Source organism: Carassius carassius, chromosome 49 (genome assembly GCF_963082965.1).
Source record: "Carassius carassius chromosome 49, fCarCar2.1, whole genome shotgun sequence".
NCBI classification, from domain to species: domain Eukaryota; kingdom Metazoa; phylum Chordata; class Actinopteri; order Cypriniformes; family Cyprinidae; genus Carassius; species Carassius carassius.
The window spans coordinates 19,601,777-19,618,253 of NC_081803.1; the positions used below are offsets into that span (position 1 = coordinate 19,601,777).

The window sequence follows — 16,477 nt, forward strand, 5'->3', positions numbered from 1 at the left end:
GGAGGAAGAGGACTACAGGGAAGATACTGAGAAGGAAAAAAAAATGTTTCTGAGAGGCCCTTATTAGTATCGCTATTACTGTTGAAATTACTGTTATGTAATTTCAGCTGTGTGTTGTATTATTTTAATCTAAATGCTCTTCATTTTGTGCATTCTGATTTTTGAGATACAATGATGTCATGCACAGCAAATTTTACTTCCTTAATATGATAGATTTATGAAAATAGTAGGGTCTTGACTTATCCACTGAGTTGAGTTGATTGGATTGCATAAAGTAGATGTTTGAGATCTGAAATTTGCAATTGGTTGTGGTCGAGGACCTTGCTGTTTTTTGTGTATTTATATGATACATTTTAAAAATATATCAAATAGTACAGACTTTGTAGTATTTCCACACAAATTACATTTTAGGAAATAAATTAAATACATTTTGTATGCATGTTTGTAGCAGAAATCTGGCAATATTAAACAAAAGGCTGGTCGCTGATCTTGTGTTTGAAGCAAAAACTGACTGTTTCAGATTGATGGCAGGTTGACTGGTGCATCTCTACACAAAAATACTTACATTTGATATAATAAATATGTATATAACATATTGACTGAAAGAATGATTGAGTATAAAGTATCACTATATATTACTATATCACTGTAATAATAACATTCATTTCACTTGTATGTTGTTCTGTTTTGGTGTAAATGTCATTTTAAAACAATTACATTTTAATTCTTTATTTAATTTTTTTTTACCATGTTTGTGATGTGTTTTTATTGTTGTTGTTGTTTTTTGCTTGTAATCTACTGAAGATAATTCCGCTGTGATCCTATTAACGGCAGCGTTGCCCTCCTATTTTAACAACAGTAATCAGCTCGCACTAATGCTGCAGGTATCAGAAGTGGCCACATGCTCAGATCTCCACGTCTAGCTCTAGAACAGTCACAGTAAGCCACTAGAACAGAATTTCTTCCTCCGTCATACTTTAATCAGCTCAGTTTAAATCACTTGCGAAGACCACATCACTCCTTGACACCCTTGAATTGCATTTCATCTTGTGAGTTTTGCCCTCTGTTTGTCTGTGTGTCTGCCCAATCAAGCGCTGAGACAGGCAGCAGTCATTAACCGAGGTCCCGTCCCTTCCGCTCATGATGGTGGCCCATTATTGTTGCTATGAGAACAGTCTCAACTTTGTTGTCTGTGCTGATTTCCTCCCTCTGCACTACGTTGCCAAAACGTGAGTGCATGGGTTGTTAAACTGGTAACTTCTGTTGCGCTTCATCAAAAAGCAAATTAAGTTGAAGATGAGAAGGGAAGTGCTGCAGCTGGTGGGATCTAGAGAAATTAAAAGTCAAGGTGGCTGTCTGATGGAGGATTTTCTGAATTGGGAGAGTGAGTGGTGTCTGTCCTGTGATTTAAGGGTACTACTCTGAACAGTAACTAATCCGCGGCCCACTTGTTAGGTTATTATCTCTCATTCATTGCGTTTAGATTAGATTCAACTTTGTCACTGCACATGTAGGTACAAGGCAACGAAATTCAGTTAGCATCTAACCAGAAGTGCAATAAGCAGTAAGTACAGAATATACAAGGTCTATAATATGTACAATAACTATACAGATAAGTATTATGGACATAATTTACAGATTTTAAATACTATTAGCATGATATACAGATAGGTGTACTATTAACATATTATACAGATGGATTATGTAAAAGTGTATGTACACTATAGGCAGAACTATGAACATATGAACATAATTACACTATTGCAATGGACCGTAAAGTGCATAGAAAATATTTCAGTGTGCAAATGGATTATTCAGTGTTCCTGGATGAACAGACAGTAGTGCAAGTAATAACAAGTTACTGTTTTTTGCTGTTGTGACTAAATAAATAAATCCGTCTGTGTGGGGGGTTGTTGAGGGGTGTCAAAGGGCAGAGTTCAGCAAGGAGACAGCTTTAGGGAAAAAGCTGTTCCTGAATCTTGTGGTCCTTGTCCGGAGGCTCCTGAAGCGCCTCCCGGAGGGCAGGAGGTTAAACAGTCCATGGTCAGGGTGAGAGGAGTCCTTGAATGCTGCGAGCTCGACGTAGACAGCGTTTCCTCTGGATGTCCTCAAGAGCAGGAAGTGGTGTCCCTGTGATGCGTTGGGCAGTTTTCACCACCCTCTGCAGTGCCTTGCGCTCAGCCACTGAGCAGTTCTCATACCAGACTGTGATGCAACTGGTCAGGATGCTCTCAATCGCACACCGGTAGAAGTTCACCAGGATGGATGAAGACAGCTGGTTGTTCTTCAGTGTCCTGAGGAAGAAAAGGCGCTGGTGAGCCATCTTGACCAGGCTGGAGGTGTTTGTGGCCCAGGATAGTTCCTCCGAGATGGTGGTTCCCAGGAACTTGAAGCTGGAGACACGTTCAATAACCATCCCGTTAATGTGGATGGGGTCATGCGTGCTTCCTTTCTTCTTCCTGAAGTCCACAATGAGCTCCTTGGTCTTATTGGTGTTAAGGAGCAGGTTATTGTCAGCGCACCATGTGGCCAGGTGCTGTACCTCTTCCCTGTAGGCAGTCTCATCGTTGTCTGTGATGAGGCCAATCACCATGGTGTAGTCTGCAAACTTAATGATGGAGTTGGGTCCATGCACAGGCTTGCAGTCATGGGTGTAAAGGGAGTAGAGGAATGGGCTCAGCACACAGCCCTGTGGTACGCCAGTGTTAAGTGTGATGGTGGTGGAGTGGGTGTGGCCTGACCGAACATGCTGAGGCCTGTTGGTCAGAAAGTCCATAATCCAGTTGCAGAGGGAGATGTTAATGTCCAGGTCTCCAAGTTTTGTGGTCAGCTTGGAGGGAATGACAGTGTTAAATACTGAACTGAAGTCAACAAACAACATCCTAACATACGTGTTGTTATGGTCCAGGTGTGTGAGTGCAGAGTGCAGCACTGCGCATACTGTATCCTCTGTGCTCCTATTTCTGCTGTAGGCAAATTGGTGTGGGTCCAGTGTGGGTGGGAGGCAGTCTTTGAGGTGTGCTAGGTGTGTTTACCTCCACGAGTCACGAATGAGAGCTAAACTCTTTGGGTGAATCTCACAGTTTGCATCATATTTTATCCTATATCAAAAAGGGGTAAAGTTAAATAGTTTTGCATAAAAAATAAAGCCTTTCTATTATGTAATTTATTATGGTGTGTTCACACCAAACGCGAAGCAAATATGCCCATCACATCCTTCGCTCTAAATAACTAATGTTTTTCGCGTTACTCGTGCTATGTTTTTATTTGTGCAAGTGAGGCAAAAAATATCAGAAAATATCAGAAAAACAATAATATCTACATGACAGTTGGCTCCTCAGTCTGATAACAATAAGAATGTGTGACAACACATATGTTTTAGGATTTAACATGGATTCCCTACATTTACGGCCAGCAAAGCAAAATGTAGGAATGTACAAATAGTGTTTTTATTTTTCGAATAATAATTACAGATTAAATATTCAACTATTTGTGCACACCCCTACTTCTCACTTGAAAGCAAATCATATTATATTTATTAGGGATGCACCAGTTTTTCTGCAGCATCATGCACACATGCTCTGATAATAATGGCTTTGTAGTACTATGCATTATTTGGATTATATTGGAGAAAATTTTGTCATTAATCACTTATTCCCATGTCATTCCAAATCAGAACACAATTTAAGATATTTTGGATGAAAACCAGGAGGCTTGTGACTGTCCCATTGACTGCTGTGTAAATTGCACTGTCAAGGTCCAGAAAAGTATGAAAGACATCGCCAGAATAGTCCATCTGCCATTACAGGGAACTACACTGCGACCAAAATGGTCGCATTTGCAACCTTTTGAAATGACATTGCGACCCAAATTTTTTTGAGGTCGCAAATGTATCACTGATTATTTATGTACCTACCGAATGTTTTATGCAATATGCTATGATTTACTATGAGCATTTATTAAAACAGAAATGTGTATTTTAAAAATACGTTTTATAACGTGCTGTGAGCATTCAACACATCAAGTTGGCTTCAGCCCCGCGATGCGGGAAAGCTGAACTGAGTAGCTGGTTACTCTCGCGCTGTGGTGCGCACGAGAGAGCCTCGTCTCACGGACAGCAACAATGAACCGAGCTCTCCTTCAGGACGTTCGCGTCCTCCTGCACCTGAACAAACATATACAAATCGCAGTTTAAACAAACAGAAAAAAAGAGCACCCAATTCAGCACCGCCGTGTTCAGGGCGCACGCAGAGACGCTTCCCAAAGTCTTCTTGCTTTAGTACCGACAAATTCATACTAAATATGTCAAAATACCTGTCTTGGAAAGTGTGTTCGAAAAGTCTGTGGTTATGTCTTAAGTGAAAGTAAAGAGTTGGAAAGAAATTGGATGTGTATCATTATAATGGATGCATTGTCTCTTAAAGTGGCCGCGCCTAATTTACTAAATCTGTTGTCAGTGTCTTTAATGTATGAAAATGAAAGTAAATCACTCACTGCTCTTGACTGAATTACTTTGTAGTTTTAACAAGAATTTATCCACAGTCAAACCAAAAATCAAATATAATTGATTATATTTTTTTACTAGTGGGTGCAGGACTCTAGTTCATTTATGTAAGTGAGTATAGCAAAATACAGCGAACTGTGTGTATTTTATTTTACAGTGAAGACTATGCAGTGCTATTTTAAATTTAGTTTCTGGACACCTACAAACCAAAAAAAAGTAAACATTGTGTAAATAGCACAAATAAATAAATAAATAGAACGAACATACAGTAAATATTAAACAATTTCAGACAGGGCCCACTGGTACAACCTGCACCAGGGCCCCTCTAACCCCAGCTACGGCCCTGGGTTAAGGTACCAAGACAGAGCAATGCACTGTGTGTACTGTAAGAAATAAAACAAGAAGACATGTGGTTTAAAAGAAGGCAAGTCAAATTAAAAGCACATCTGTGTGTAATACAGTTTCATTATTATCCAGAGCGGCTTACTATAAAAAAATGTGTGCGACCAAATTATGTTTTGCGCCAGTAACTGAAAAAGTTTGTCACGCAAGTGCCACCAGTGGAAAAGGTTAGTGTAGTTCCCTGCATTAGTGGTTCAATCTGAATTTCATGAAGTGACGAGAATACTTTTTGTAAACCAAAAAAAAAAAATAACACCTTTATTCAACAATTTGTCTCCTCTGTGTCTCCACATCACTGTAGCTCCATTTTGGAAAACATCTACTGAACGCGAACTGAAAATTTAAGTTAAATTTAAAGTCTTGCAAAATCACTTTTATATTATTTAATAAAATAAATCATTACAGAGCATTTTCAGATTAGGTTTTTGGACAAGTGCTTCTAGAATTATCGGCTTTGGCCCAGAATTTTCATTTCAGTGCATCCCTAATATTTATTCATGGTGGTACAGCTGCAGTTTGAGCTGACTCTTTATTATTTGCTATAGTTATACTTGTTTACTTTGGCATGAAAGGAACTTTGACCACATCAATATAGCTGCTGTTTTATTTGTTTTATATTTATATCACATTTACATTTATTCATTTAGCAGATGCTTTTATCCAAAGCGACTTACAGATGAGGACAGTGGAAGCAATCAAAAACAAAAAGAGCAATGATATATAAGTGCTATAACAAGTCTCAGTTAGGTTAACACAGTACACGTAGCATGGGATTTTAAATGATATTATAAAAAAAGAAAAAAAGAAAACCGATAGAATAAAAAAAGAATAGAGCAAGCTAGTGTTAGAGATCTTTTCACATACACACACACACATACAAATGCATAATAAATGAAAAGAAAATAGAATAAAAAAAGATTAGAAAGGTAGTTAGATTTTTTTAAAGAATAGAATTAGAATAGTGAGTGTTAAAGTTAGAGGGTCAAATAAAGATGGAAGAGATGTGTTTTTAGCCGATTCTTGAAGATTGCTAAGGACTCAGCTGTCCGGATAGAGTTGGGGAGGTCATTCCACCAGGAGGGAACATTTAATTTAAAAGTAGGGCTGGGCGATATATCGAATATTAGCGATACTATAGGAATAATTTTGACGACAATGTACAATCCCGATGTACAATCGGGAATATCGAGTATTTCAAATTCATGCATACTTTCCCAAAAGAACGCGCCGAATGTCCAAAAAAGGAACCTGTAACTGCTGACGATAATCTGAAAACACTAACAAGCTGGAATTGAGCGATCTAATGAAAGCGTCGTTCAGCCGGTCTGTGTTCTGTCGTGAGATCTCAACTGTATTGTTTGCATTTGTGATCGCAAAATAAATGCACTTACTCGACCGCTGATGTTTGAATAGAGAAACATAGGCTATGGCCATTTGGAATTACTATTGGGGAATTTCACTGATATGTTTACCACTTTCCATAATATAGACAGAGAAAATGCAAAAGTCTTTGGTATTCATTTATATATATTTATATATAAGAAATAGCTATGTGCTTCAGCAACTAGCTCCCCATCTAAGAGGGTTTTTAGTGTCAGTAAGAACATAGTTTCATGCCACAGAGCTTCTCTTAAAACCACAGACAGTTGACAGACTTGTGTTCTTAGCTTAAAAACTTGTTAAAAAATTAAAATAAAATACTTATCCCAGTTGCATAGTTTAAATTGTGAATTGCATGCACTAAAAAGTTGACAGAATGCACTTTCTGTAACTGTTACTTAATTTGCACTGCTTCAGTTACATATAGGCCTACATGTATTCATTAATAAAAAGCAGTAAGTGATCTCTTGGTCTAGATTTTTTAACTGCTTAAATTAGCTGTTTAATCTAAATGTTTTTTTTGTTTTTTTTATGGGCAAAAGAAAATCATGTTTTATTTTTTATTATTTAAATGCAAACATATCGAGATATATATCGAATATCGTAAAAAATTTGACAATATCGAGATATCTTTTTTTTTTGTATATCGCCCAGCCCTATTTAAAAGTCTGTAAAAGTGACTTTGTGCTTCTTTGGGATGGCACAATCAAGCGACGTTCACTTGCAGAACGAAAGCTTCTAGAGGGCACATAAGTCTGAAGTAACAAATTTAGGTAAATGGGTGCAGAGCCAGTGGTAGTTTTGTAGGCAAACATTAATGCCTCGAATTTTATGCGAGCAGCTATTGGAAGCCAGTCCAAATTGATAAACAGAGGTGTGACGTGTATTCTTTTTGGCTCTTTAAAAATTAATTCAGCTGCCGTGTTCTGAATTAATTGTAAAGGTTTGAAAGAATTGGCTGGAAGACCTGCCAAGAGGGCATTACAATAGTCCAGCCTGGACAGAACAAGAGCTTGAACAAGGAGTTGTGCAGCATGTTTCAAAAGAAAGGGCTTGATCTTCTTGATGTTGAATAAAGCAAATCTGCAGGATCGGACAGTTTTAGCAATGTGGTCTGAGAAAGTCAGCTGATTATCAATCATAACTCCAAGGCTTCTAGCTGTTTTTGAAGGAGTTATGGTTGATGTGCCTAACTTGATGGTGAAATTGTGATGAAACGATGGGTTTGCTGGAATCACAAGCAGTTCTATCTTGGCAAGGTTGAGTTGAAGGTGATGGTCCATCATCCAGGAAGAAATGTCTGTTAGACAAGCTGAGATGCGAATAGCAACCGTCGGATCATCAGGATGGAATGAGAGGTAGAGTTGAGTGTCATCAGCATAGCAGTGGTATGAAAAGCCATGTTTCTGAATGACAGAACCTAATGATGCCATGTAGACAGAGAAGAGAAGTGGTCAAAGAACTGAGCCCTGAGGCACCCCAGTAGTTAGATGTTGTGACTTGGACACCTCACCTCTCCAAGATACTTTGAAGGACCTATCTGATAGGTATAACTCAAACCATTGAAGTGTGGTTCCTGAGATGCGTTTTGCCAGTAGGGTTGATAGGAGGATCTGGTGGTTAACCGTGTCAAAAGCAGCGGACAGATCAAGCAGGATAAGTACTGAAGATTTGGATTCTGCTCTTGCCAGTCTTAGAACTTCAACAACTGAGAGCAAGGCCATCTCAGTTGAATGTCAATATTAATTATATTAATATTAATATTATATTAATTATATATATATAATTTTTTTTTTTCTTGCATTGTGCAGGCTAAAAAGGTCAAATCTTTCCATCATTCATTCTGTTTCACACCTTATCTAACTGTTCTCTTTCCTCCCTCTGTTGTCTAGGTTTCCTCTTGTTCAAGGATTTCTGCATGAACGAGATCGACGAGGCCGTTCCGCAGCTGAAGTTTTATGAGGAGGTAAAATTTGTTTAAATTGATATATTCCTTTCATTGCTAACACATCAGTCCTTGTGACAGTTATGCAGGATTTTTTACTAAATAGTTTACAAGCTGTGTATTTGACCTGATCTGTCCTTATGCTCTTTATGACCTGAAATGGCACAGCTTAGTTTTGTTCCCCTTCTATTGACCTGAAGAACACCATGTTTCCTATTAAAAAGCATGGGGTTGCAGCTGAAATGACCGTAATTTTTGTTTTGTTCCCTTCAGATTAAAGAGTACGAGAAGTTGGATTCAGAAGAAGAGAGGCTAACTCGCAGTCGGCAGATTTATGACCTCTACATAATGAAGGAGCTTCTGTCATGTTCACATGTAAGACAACATTCGGCAGATTTTATAAAATGGTCACTAGCGGTAATGTCACATGCATATGACAAAGGCCTGCACGATAAAAAAAAATACTAAACTGAACTTTCCGTTAAACTGATTTTAAAACATGTCACTTACAGCATGTTGTTTAGACCTGTTCCTGTTTGTGTTTAAAAACAATTTTACTTATTATAAATTCATTTGTATTATATTTTTCTTTATATATACATGTTTTGTCTGTATATATACGTGTATATCTTGACTCTTGATATATATATATATCATGTATATGTGTGTATATATATGTGTGTGTATATATATATATGTGTGTGTGTGTGTGTGTGTGTGTGTGTGTGTATATGTATACACCATATTACAAATATATTTTTTTAAATATTTTAAACTATATATGTATATGTGTGTGTGTATATATATGTGTGTGTGTGTGTATATGTATTTTTTTCTTCATGTTTTTGTTTACATAATAGTAATAATACTTCTTTATACTTGTACTTATTTTAATACATGTACTTATATAATACCTAATTATAGTTTTTATTGAAGATCCGGATACTCCATTCAAATTATTCTGTTGAGAAAACAAGTGTCCCATTAGGCTCCGTCGGTCTCCAGTCATAGCTTTTCAGAAACAGGAAGCCTGAATGAAGCAACACAATGGCCTATAGGACACTCAAGGCCTGTGCGATTATGTCACAGTGTTTTATGTTGTGATAACCGGGAATGCTTAGGAGGTTAATGTTGAAGCTTGACGTTTGTTCAGGGGGAACAGGTCTTGTTGTTTTAGTGTTTTGACCTCTCTTAGCGCAAAATGTCACTTAATCTACCTTCCTTTCTCACAGCCCTTCTCTAAGAAGGCAGTAGACCATGTCCAGACTCACCTAGCAAAGAAACAAGTTCCTCCAAATCTCTTTCAGGTAAGTCCCCTAACACAAAATAAAATCTAACCTGTTTTTCTGGGTATTGGTTGGCTTTTGTGCATGAAACACAAAAGTAGTAAAGTGTTTAGGTAGCAGGACTCTCAACAGGTCCTGATGAATTTGTTTGCTTTCCTTTTTCTAGCCATATATAGTTGAAATCTGTGATAGTCTTCGGGGAAAGATCTTTCAGAAATTCATTGAAAGGTGACGTGGACGACTACAAAAAAATATATACCTTTACAATTTTTTGTAGCTTGAATGATTTTAACATCTTAAAACCTTTTGTTTCACCCTGTAGCGACAAGTTCACACGTTTTTGCCAGTGGAAGAATGTAGAGCTCAACATTCATGTGAGTTTTTCCTTGCATTTGGTGCTTTTTATTTACCTGGAAGTTAATAAATCTTTTCCTTTATAAACTGGTATTCATTAATGTTGCTCTCAACTTTGCAAATAGTTGACGATGAATGACTTCAGTGTCCATCGGATCATTGGCAGAGGGGGGTTTGGTGAGGTATATGGTTGCAGGAAGGCAGACACAGGGAAAATGTAAGTGCTGTTTTAAGGATTAAACCAAAAACAAGCCAAATAAAAGCGTCTACTCACTTACTGTGTGTGTTTCAGGTATGCCATGAAGTGTTTGGATAAAAAGCGGATCAAAATGAAGCAGGGAGAAACGCTGGCACTCAACGAGAGAATCATGCTGTCGTTGGTCAGCACCGGGGTGAGTAACATTCACAAACTCAGACTGCACATTAACATCCCTGTCTCGCTTGTTTGACCCTTTCTATCTCTTTCTCTCTCTGCAGGATTGCCCTTTCATAGTGTGTATGACATATGCCTTCCACACTCCTGATAAATTGTGTTTTATCCTGGACTTGATGAATGGTAAGGACAACCATCATTTCTTCGGCCTGCTATAGGCTTGTTCACGCAGCATGAATACAAAATCACAAAATTTGTTCGTTTTTAGTTTAGTGCCTAATGCTAAAGCTTCATATTCATAATTCTTTTGGCACCCAAAAGACCAAAAAAATTATCAGTTCAATGTTTCTGACTCGTTCATGACATTGAAATACTATTGTAGTTTTTTTTATGTTTAGAAGTAGATTTTCTTGCTGAAAATTAATTTGGTGTGAATAGCATCACACGTGAGCATCCTCAAATCTCAGAGTTTCAAGCCAACACTACCCAGTTTGAGACTGTATAAGCCTATTTAGGGTTCTAATTTTGGCCTTCCTCTGTAACTTAATGTCAGCTTGAATATGGGGCGGAGCTTCCTCTTCAGACACACTCACACTTCCTGTATCTGTGCTGCAGCATGGGCCACTTCTCTGAACATCCTTCTGGATTTGTGAAACAATCATATCACTTACGCAGGTCTTCAGAAACAGAGGAACATACTCTACAAAAGCATTTAGACACTTAGAATCCATTACTAATAACCCGTTACATTTTCTCAGAAATGTCCAATTTTCAAGTGTCTGTTCATGTGACGTCTCTCCATCAAATTACTTTTACTGGGTAGACTAGAAGATCACTAACTGGACTATTATCTAAAACATAATTAGAAGGGATAAGTGTTTTGCAAACAGCAGTATCATTCCTCAAAAAAAAAAGCTTTTAGGCAAATTTCATTAAATTCAAAATGGGAATTTAATCAAGAAATCATCATGTTTCTGATTGCTAGTGATTTCAGGGAATTCTTCAGTATCTATTATTTTATTTTGTTTTATTTTATTATGGTATCTTTTATTTTACTGTATATAAGAAGTTTTTAAGAAATCTCAACTTAAATAGTAATGAAATTAATTGGTTACAAGGTTTAAAATCACTTATTCATGAAATTTTTTGCGATTTATATTCTATTGACTGGTCATATGCATTTATAAAACAGTGTAATAATTTGATTGTACTTGTCTTTCAGGTGGAGACCTTCACTATCACCTATCTCAGCATGGAGTCTTCAGCGAAAAGGATATGCGTTTTTATGCAGCTGAGATCATATTGGGCCTTGAACACATGCACAATCGATTCGTCGTCTACAGAGACCTCAAGGTAAGGTCATCACCGTTCCAGTCGTTCTTTTTTCACAGAGAAAGGATTGTTCGTACTGTCGTCTGTTACTGAAAACCAGCCTGTTGATCTGTGCTTGTGATGCCCTGTTGCCGCTGAAAAGGGAAAATGAAATGTTCCGTTCAAGTTTGTGTGTTTTGTAACATAAGCTTGTATCTGTTCTGCATCGTCTGAGGTTATTTTTATTAAGTTTGGCTGAGTTGTCTCTCTTGGCAGCACTGTTTATGGTTTTTAACCGAAAAGTACATCATATGTCGGAGCGAGTCGAGGTTAACCTACAATCTGCGAATATCATGCAATTTGTCAACCCTCCTTGTGGAAGCAGCAGGAGTATAGTTATGTGATAATTTTCAATTATGCAATTTTAAGTGAGATGTTTTCTGAGTATATATAGGATCTTTCCATAGACTTAGACAAAAAACATACCATTAAGAGCCATGCTTGCACAAGTTCAGCGCGATCCTCTGCGTCTCAATTGGGCTCAAATTGATAAGCAATATAGATGACGCCATTGTTTAGCCAATCACAGCACATTGGACTAGCTAACCAATCAGAGCCCAACGTGTATTTCTGAAGGAGGGGCTTCGTAAAAAAGCAGGAAATGATCTGTGTGCTTATCTGTGCATTAATTTTTTTTTCTTCCATAGTACCATACATTTAGATTATGATAACTACAGTTAAGATCACACATATGGTTACCATGGTAAAAATGTAACTATGGTTTCTAGATATTTGTATGAGAAAACAGCAGTCTAAATACATTTTGGGTAAATGCACAAATACTACAACTCAATCACACAAATACTGAAATTATATTCAATTACTCATTTAATACATGTCTACATGGTAAATGATGGTGATTTGTAGATTGAACAGCCTTCTGACTGTATCATTGCGCACAGTGTCAGCGCCATATCATCTGGCTTTAAACTAGTTTAAATTAACCAAGTCCAAGAATTTAAGCGCTTCTCACTGGAGTTCACAGTGCTGTGACCGACTTATGAGTGAGTAAACGCATCTGCTCTAGTGAGCTCATGCTGCGCTGCCGAGTGGATAAATGGTTCAAATGAGTAGTGCAGTTTTGTTCCGCTTTTGGCTCATAAACATCATATCAAACATTTATCGAACTCTTGTGTTTTATCGAGAAAATTTAATTGTTATAATTATTGTTTTGTTGCCAAGCCCTATTTATTTATTTATTTGAAAAATCTCTTAGGTCAGAATGTATATTAAACATCAGATATGTTCTCATTGGCTGTTATTGTGTGACACTGTGTGATATAAATGCTTTCTGATGTTTTTAAGGTCAAAGATTTTTTCACTAGACAGTTTTGTCTTTGCGCTTAGACAAAATGTTACACTAATGCTGTTTTTCTTCATTAAATGTACTCCATTTAATCGCAGTGATGCTGTTTTTGTAGATGTTCACAAAAATACAGTCTGTTCTTTATCAGGCTCTTAAAAATATTTTTTTGGACTGTTTGATCACTTTCTGTTTCCCCACAGCCTGCAAATATCCTCTTAGACGAACACGGACACGTTCGCATCTCTGACCTGGGCCTGGCCTGTGATTTCTCCAAGAAAAAGCCTCACGCCAGCGTGTAAGTTCCTTTTCAAAACCTCATCTTTTATTAGTGTAACATAAAAGTGCCTGTTGTTTGGGGAAGGTGTGGTTGCTTCTGTTCTCTGATGGTGTTTCTTTGAGCATACACAAGCTCTTTGTTGTCTCATACTCATGCATATTAGAATTTTATTTATTTTTTTTATTTTTTTTTTGCAGTCAGTTACAAAATCTTATACTGGAGTCTAATCTGTTTTCTCTGTGCCTGTATGCACATTATTTCACCAACTAATTGCTTACAAGAAGTCACGTTATACAGTATACAGTAAAAACCGTAATATTGTGAAATGTTATTACGGTTTAAATTAACTTATATTTTAATATATATTCAAAAGTATTTTATTCCTGTAGTTCTTTGAATATAACATTTTTGCAATATTATAAATGGCTTTCTTTTTTTCTTTTTTTATCAATTTAATATGTCCCTGCTGGATAAAAAATATTAATTTCTTTCAAAAAAAGGAATCTTACTGTCCCCAAACTTTTAAATGATGGTGTAATATGCAGACAAACTCTGATGTTTTCCAAGCAAAGCTCTGTCTCTCATGCATTGAAAGTAAGTTACAAATAAAATCGTTGTGGATATGACATCATAGCCATGGCAATTTTATCATATGACCCTCTCGTTTACATGTTAGCACCAATTCAATGCTCATTTCACATTCAAAGGGCCTGGACAGTTTTATTTATAAAAAATCCTCTCTTAAATATGGACAGTACAATCTTCAAGGCATAGTTGCAAAAACATCCTGGTAAATTCAAAGGGTAAGAGAGAGGATTGAATACCTTTTATGTGTTCTGTATGAGAATGAGCTTTGTTGTGTTTACAGACAGTGTGTGCTCAGCCTGGGGGTGTGTGTGTAATTGAATGTGCATTAATTGCTGTGTTTGCAGAGGTACTCATGGCTACATGGCACCTGAGGTTCTGCAAAAAGGAACAGCGTACGATAGCAGCGCAGACTGGTTCTCTCTGGGCTGCATGCTGTTCAAACTCTTGCGAGGGTAAGACCGCCCTCTGCAGCGGCCCGCTCATGAATTCTTTATTTCTCTCTCTCTCTCTCTCTTTAAGTCTCTGTCTGTGTTTCTGACCTGTTTGATGTGGAGTGTAAAGTTAAAATGTCATGGGTTTGGAAGTAGGAGGTCAGGAGCAGCCATCATAGAGAAGAAAGGCACAGAGGGTGGGGGGTGGAGACCACTGAAACATTGCTAGGTAGAGAGTGGGGGGGGGGGTGAGGAGGATGTAATGGGTGGGGGGGTCTGGGGCATGTCTTTTCACTGAAGTGTGTGTCATACACTCAAAGCAGAATGAAAGCAGGTCAGAACAGGTCCAGAAACACGCTCTATATTTGTAAACTTTACAAAAAAAAATAAAAAATCTATATATTCTCTATATACTCTATATTTTCATTAAATTATATATAAAGTTAATACATCATTTTAATGATTTTTTTATATAAATATATCATTTAAATTATTATTTCTACATTTCTATATACAATGTATGCCTGGTGATTTATAAATATACATTTATTAATATGATTATTTATAATATCTTATAAATGTCATTGATAAATCTTGTTTGTTTAATTGTTGTCTGTTGTCTGTCAGTGCCAGTAATCATATAATCATGTAATATACATGCTGTTATTATATAGAATAGTAGGTAGTGTACAGATACAGTATATAATGTGTAGTAAGTAGTGTTTTAGTATTATTTCTACTCTAGTAAAGTATTTATTAATATATTGATTTAGCTTTTAGTTTAGTTTTTTTAGGTAATTTGATGTACTTTTGTAATGTTTTAGATATTTCTATTTTTTTATTTTATTCTATTTTAGTATTAGAAAGTTTAGCAAAAGCAACATTTAATTTTTTCTTAGTTTTTCTTGTAATATTTCTATTTGATTTAATACTAACATATTAATATTAAATTAAATAAATTAACAAACTTTTTTTTAAGTTTGCTTTAACAATAAAACTGGCAGTTAGCCTTTTGATGTATGCTGATCCATCTCAATTGTTGCTTTGCACCAAAACGATAAGACAGTAAGATTGATCTCACGATCAATGACTGAGATTGAAACATTTTAAAATTCTCATGGAAACCGCCCTCCTGACTACATGTCATTACTAATTTACTACTTGTGCCCTCTGTATGACTTTCGCGAGACTAAGCACTGTGTTCAGTTTCATGAACTGTTTCTTCTGCTCTTGCAGGCACAGTCCATTCAGGCAGCACAAGACCAAAGACAAACATGAGATTGACCGCATGACCCTTACCATGGTAAGAAACCAAAGCGGTTGTTTTTCTTTATGTACCTTTACACATAATCACATATATATATATATATATATATATATATATATATATATAAGAATGCTCTGATTTAACCCTCTGGTTTTGTGGCATTTTTTCCTGATGATGCCAAAAAGAACTTAAATTACATTTTTGATCGTACAGATAAGAGCTATATGGCATTTGTACTTTTCTATACACTCATGATAACAACAAAATGGCATGCTTTTGTAAAATTGAGAAAACAAACCAGATGCGCTTTCTGCCGTCTCGGTCTCTGTGAACTTCTTTCTGAAACGTGTCACAAAAATGTACCAAAACTCGAATACTTGACACATGGCCATAACCATGGTTTGAAAATGAGTGAAATCTGGGGTGGGGTTAAGAGTTGTACTTTAATAACCCCTTCAAATACAACTCATTGTATACGTACACTAAACACTTTAAAACAGACTGACGTGTAGATGTTTGTGAAATATGTTTATTATTTATGTTACTACTGTTATAGTTTTCATTAATAACCATTGCTATATAGATGATAACTGTCTAGTGCTCTTATGAATGTGTTTAGCATGTCTTTGTGAAAATTTAACTACTATTTGCCTTATTCTTCAATGCAGAAGTGTGCCTATGGGTGAGACTTCTGGTTCATTAGCTGCTTTAGGAAAATAATGAGAATATCAATAAGAATATCAAAACGAGCTGTTTCTATACAGCTAAAAATAACTGAATGCGGATAAGCCAGACCCATAAAAATACCTAGCGTACCTTTTTGCGCCCTGTACAAGCGTAGACAGTGAAGGGGTAGTTCAGCTCAGCTTCTCGCGTGTTAGATGCAAAACGAAACCAACTAACTTGTGACAAAGCTGAAATAGTTTTTTTTTTTTTTTTTTTTTAGTAGAACTTGCATACACTTTTGAAAAGCCAGAAGTGAACATCAGTTCT

At 36.6% G+C, this 16,477-nt stretch overlaps 1 protein-coding gene across 1 annotated transcript in view; it reads left to right on the top strand.

Moving 5' to 3' along the window:
- The window catches only part of LOC132132861 (beta-adrenergic receptor kinase 2-like), a 76,887-nt gene that overhangs the window by 42,546 nt on the left and 17,864 nt on the right, over window positions 1-16,477 (top strand). Inside the window, exons 3-14 of the mRNA XM_059545386.1 lie at window positions 8,179-8,252; window positions 8,505-8,606; window positions 9,464-9,538; window positions 9,684-9,745; window positions 9,840-9,891; window positions 9,997-10,088; window positions 10,164-10,263; window positions 10,349-10,427; window positions 11,467-11,597; window positions 13,122-13,216; window positions 14,131-14,238; window positions 15,454-15,520. Of these exons, the coding sequence (XP_059401369.1) occupies window positions 8,179-8,252; window positions 8,505-8,606; window positions 9,464-9,538; window positions 9,684-9,745; window positions 9,840-9,891; window positions 9,997-10,088; window positions 10,164-10,263; window positions 10,349-10,427; window positions 11,467-11,597; window positions 13,122-13,216; window positions 14,131-14,238; window positions 15,454-15,520 (1,037 nt within the window). The remainder of the gene's footprint in view (window positions 1-8,178; window positions 8,253-8,504; window positions 8,607-9,463; window positions 9,539-9,683; window positions 9,746-9,839; window positions 9,892-9,996; window positions 10,089-10,163; window positions 10,264-10,348; window positions 10,428-11,466; window positions 11,598-13,121; window positions 13,217-14,130; window positions 14,239-15,453; window positions 15,521-16,477) is intronic.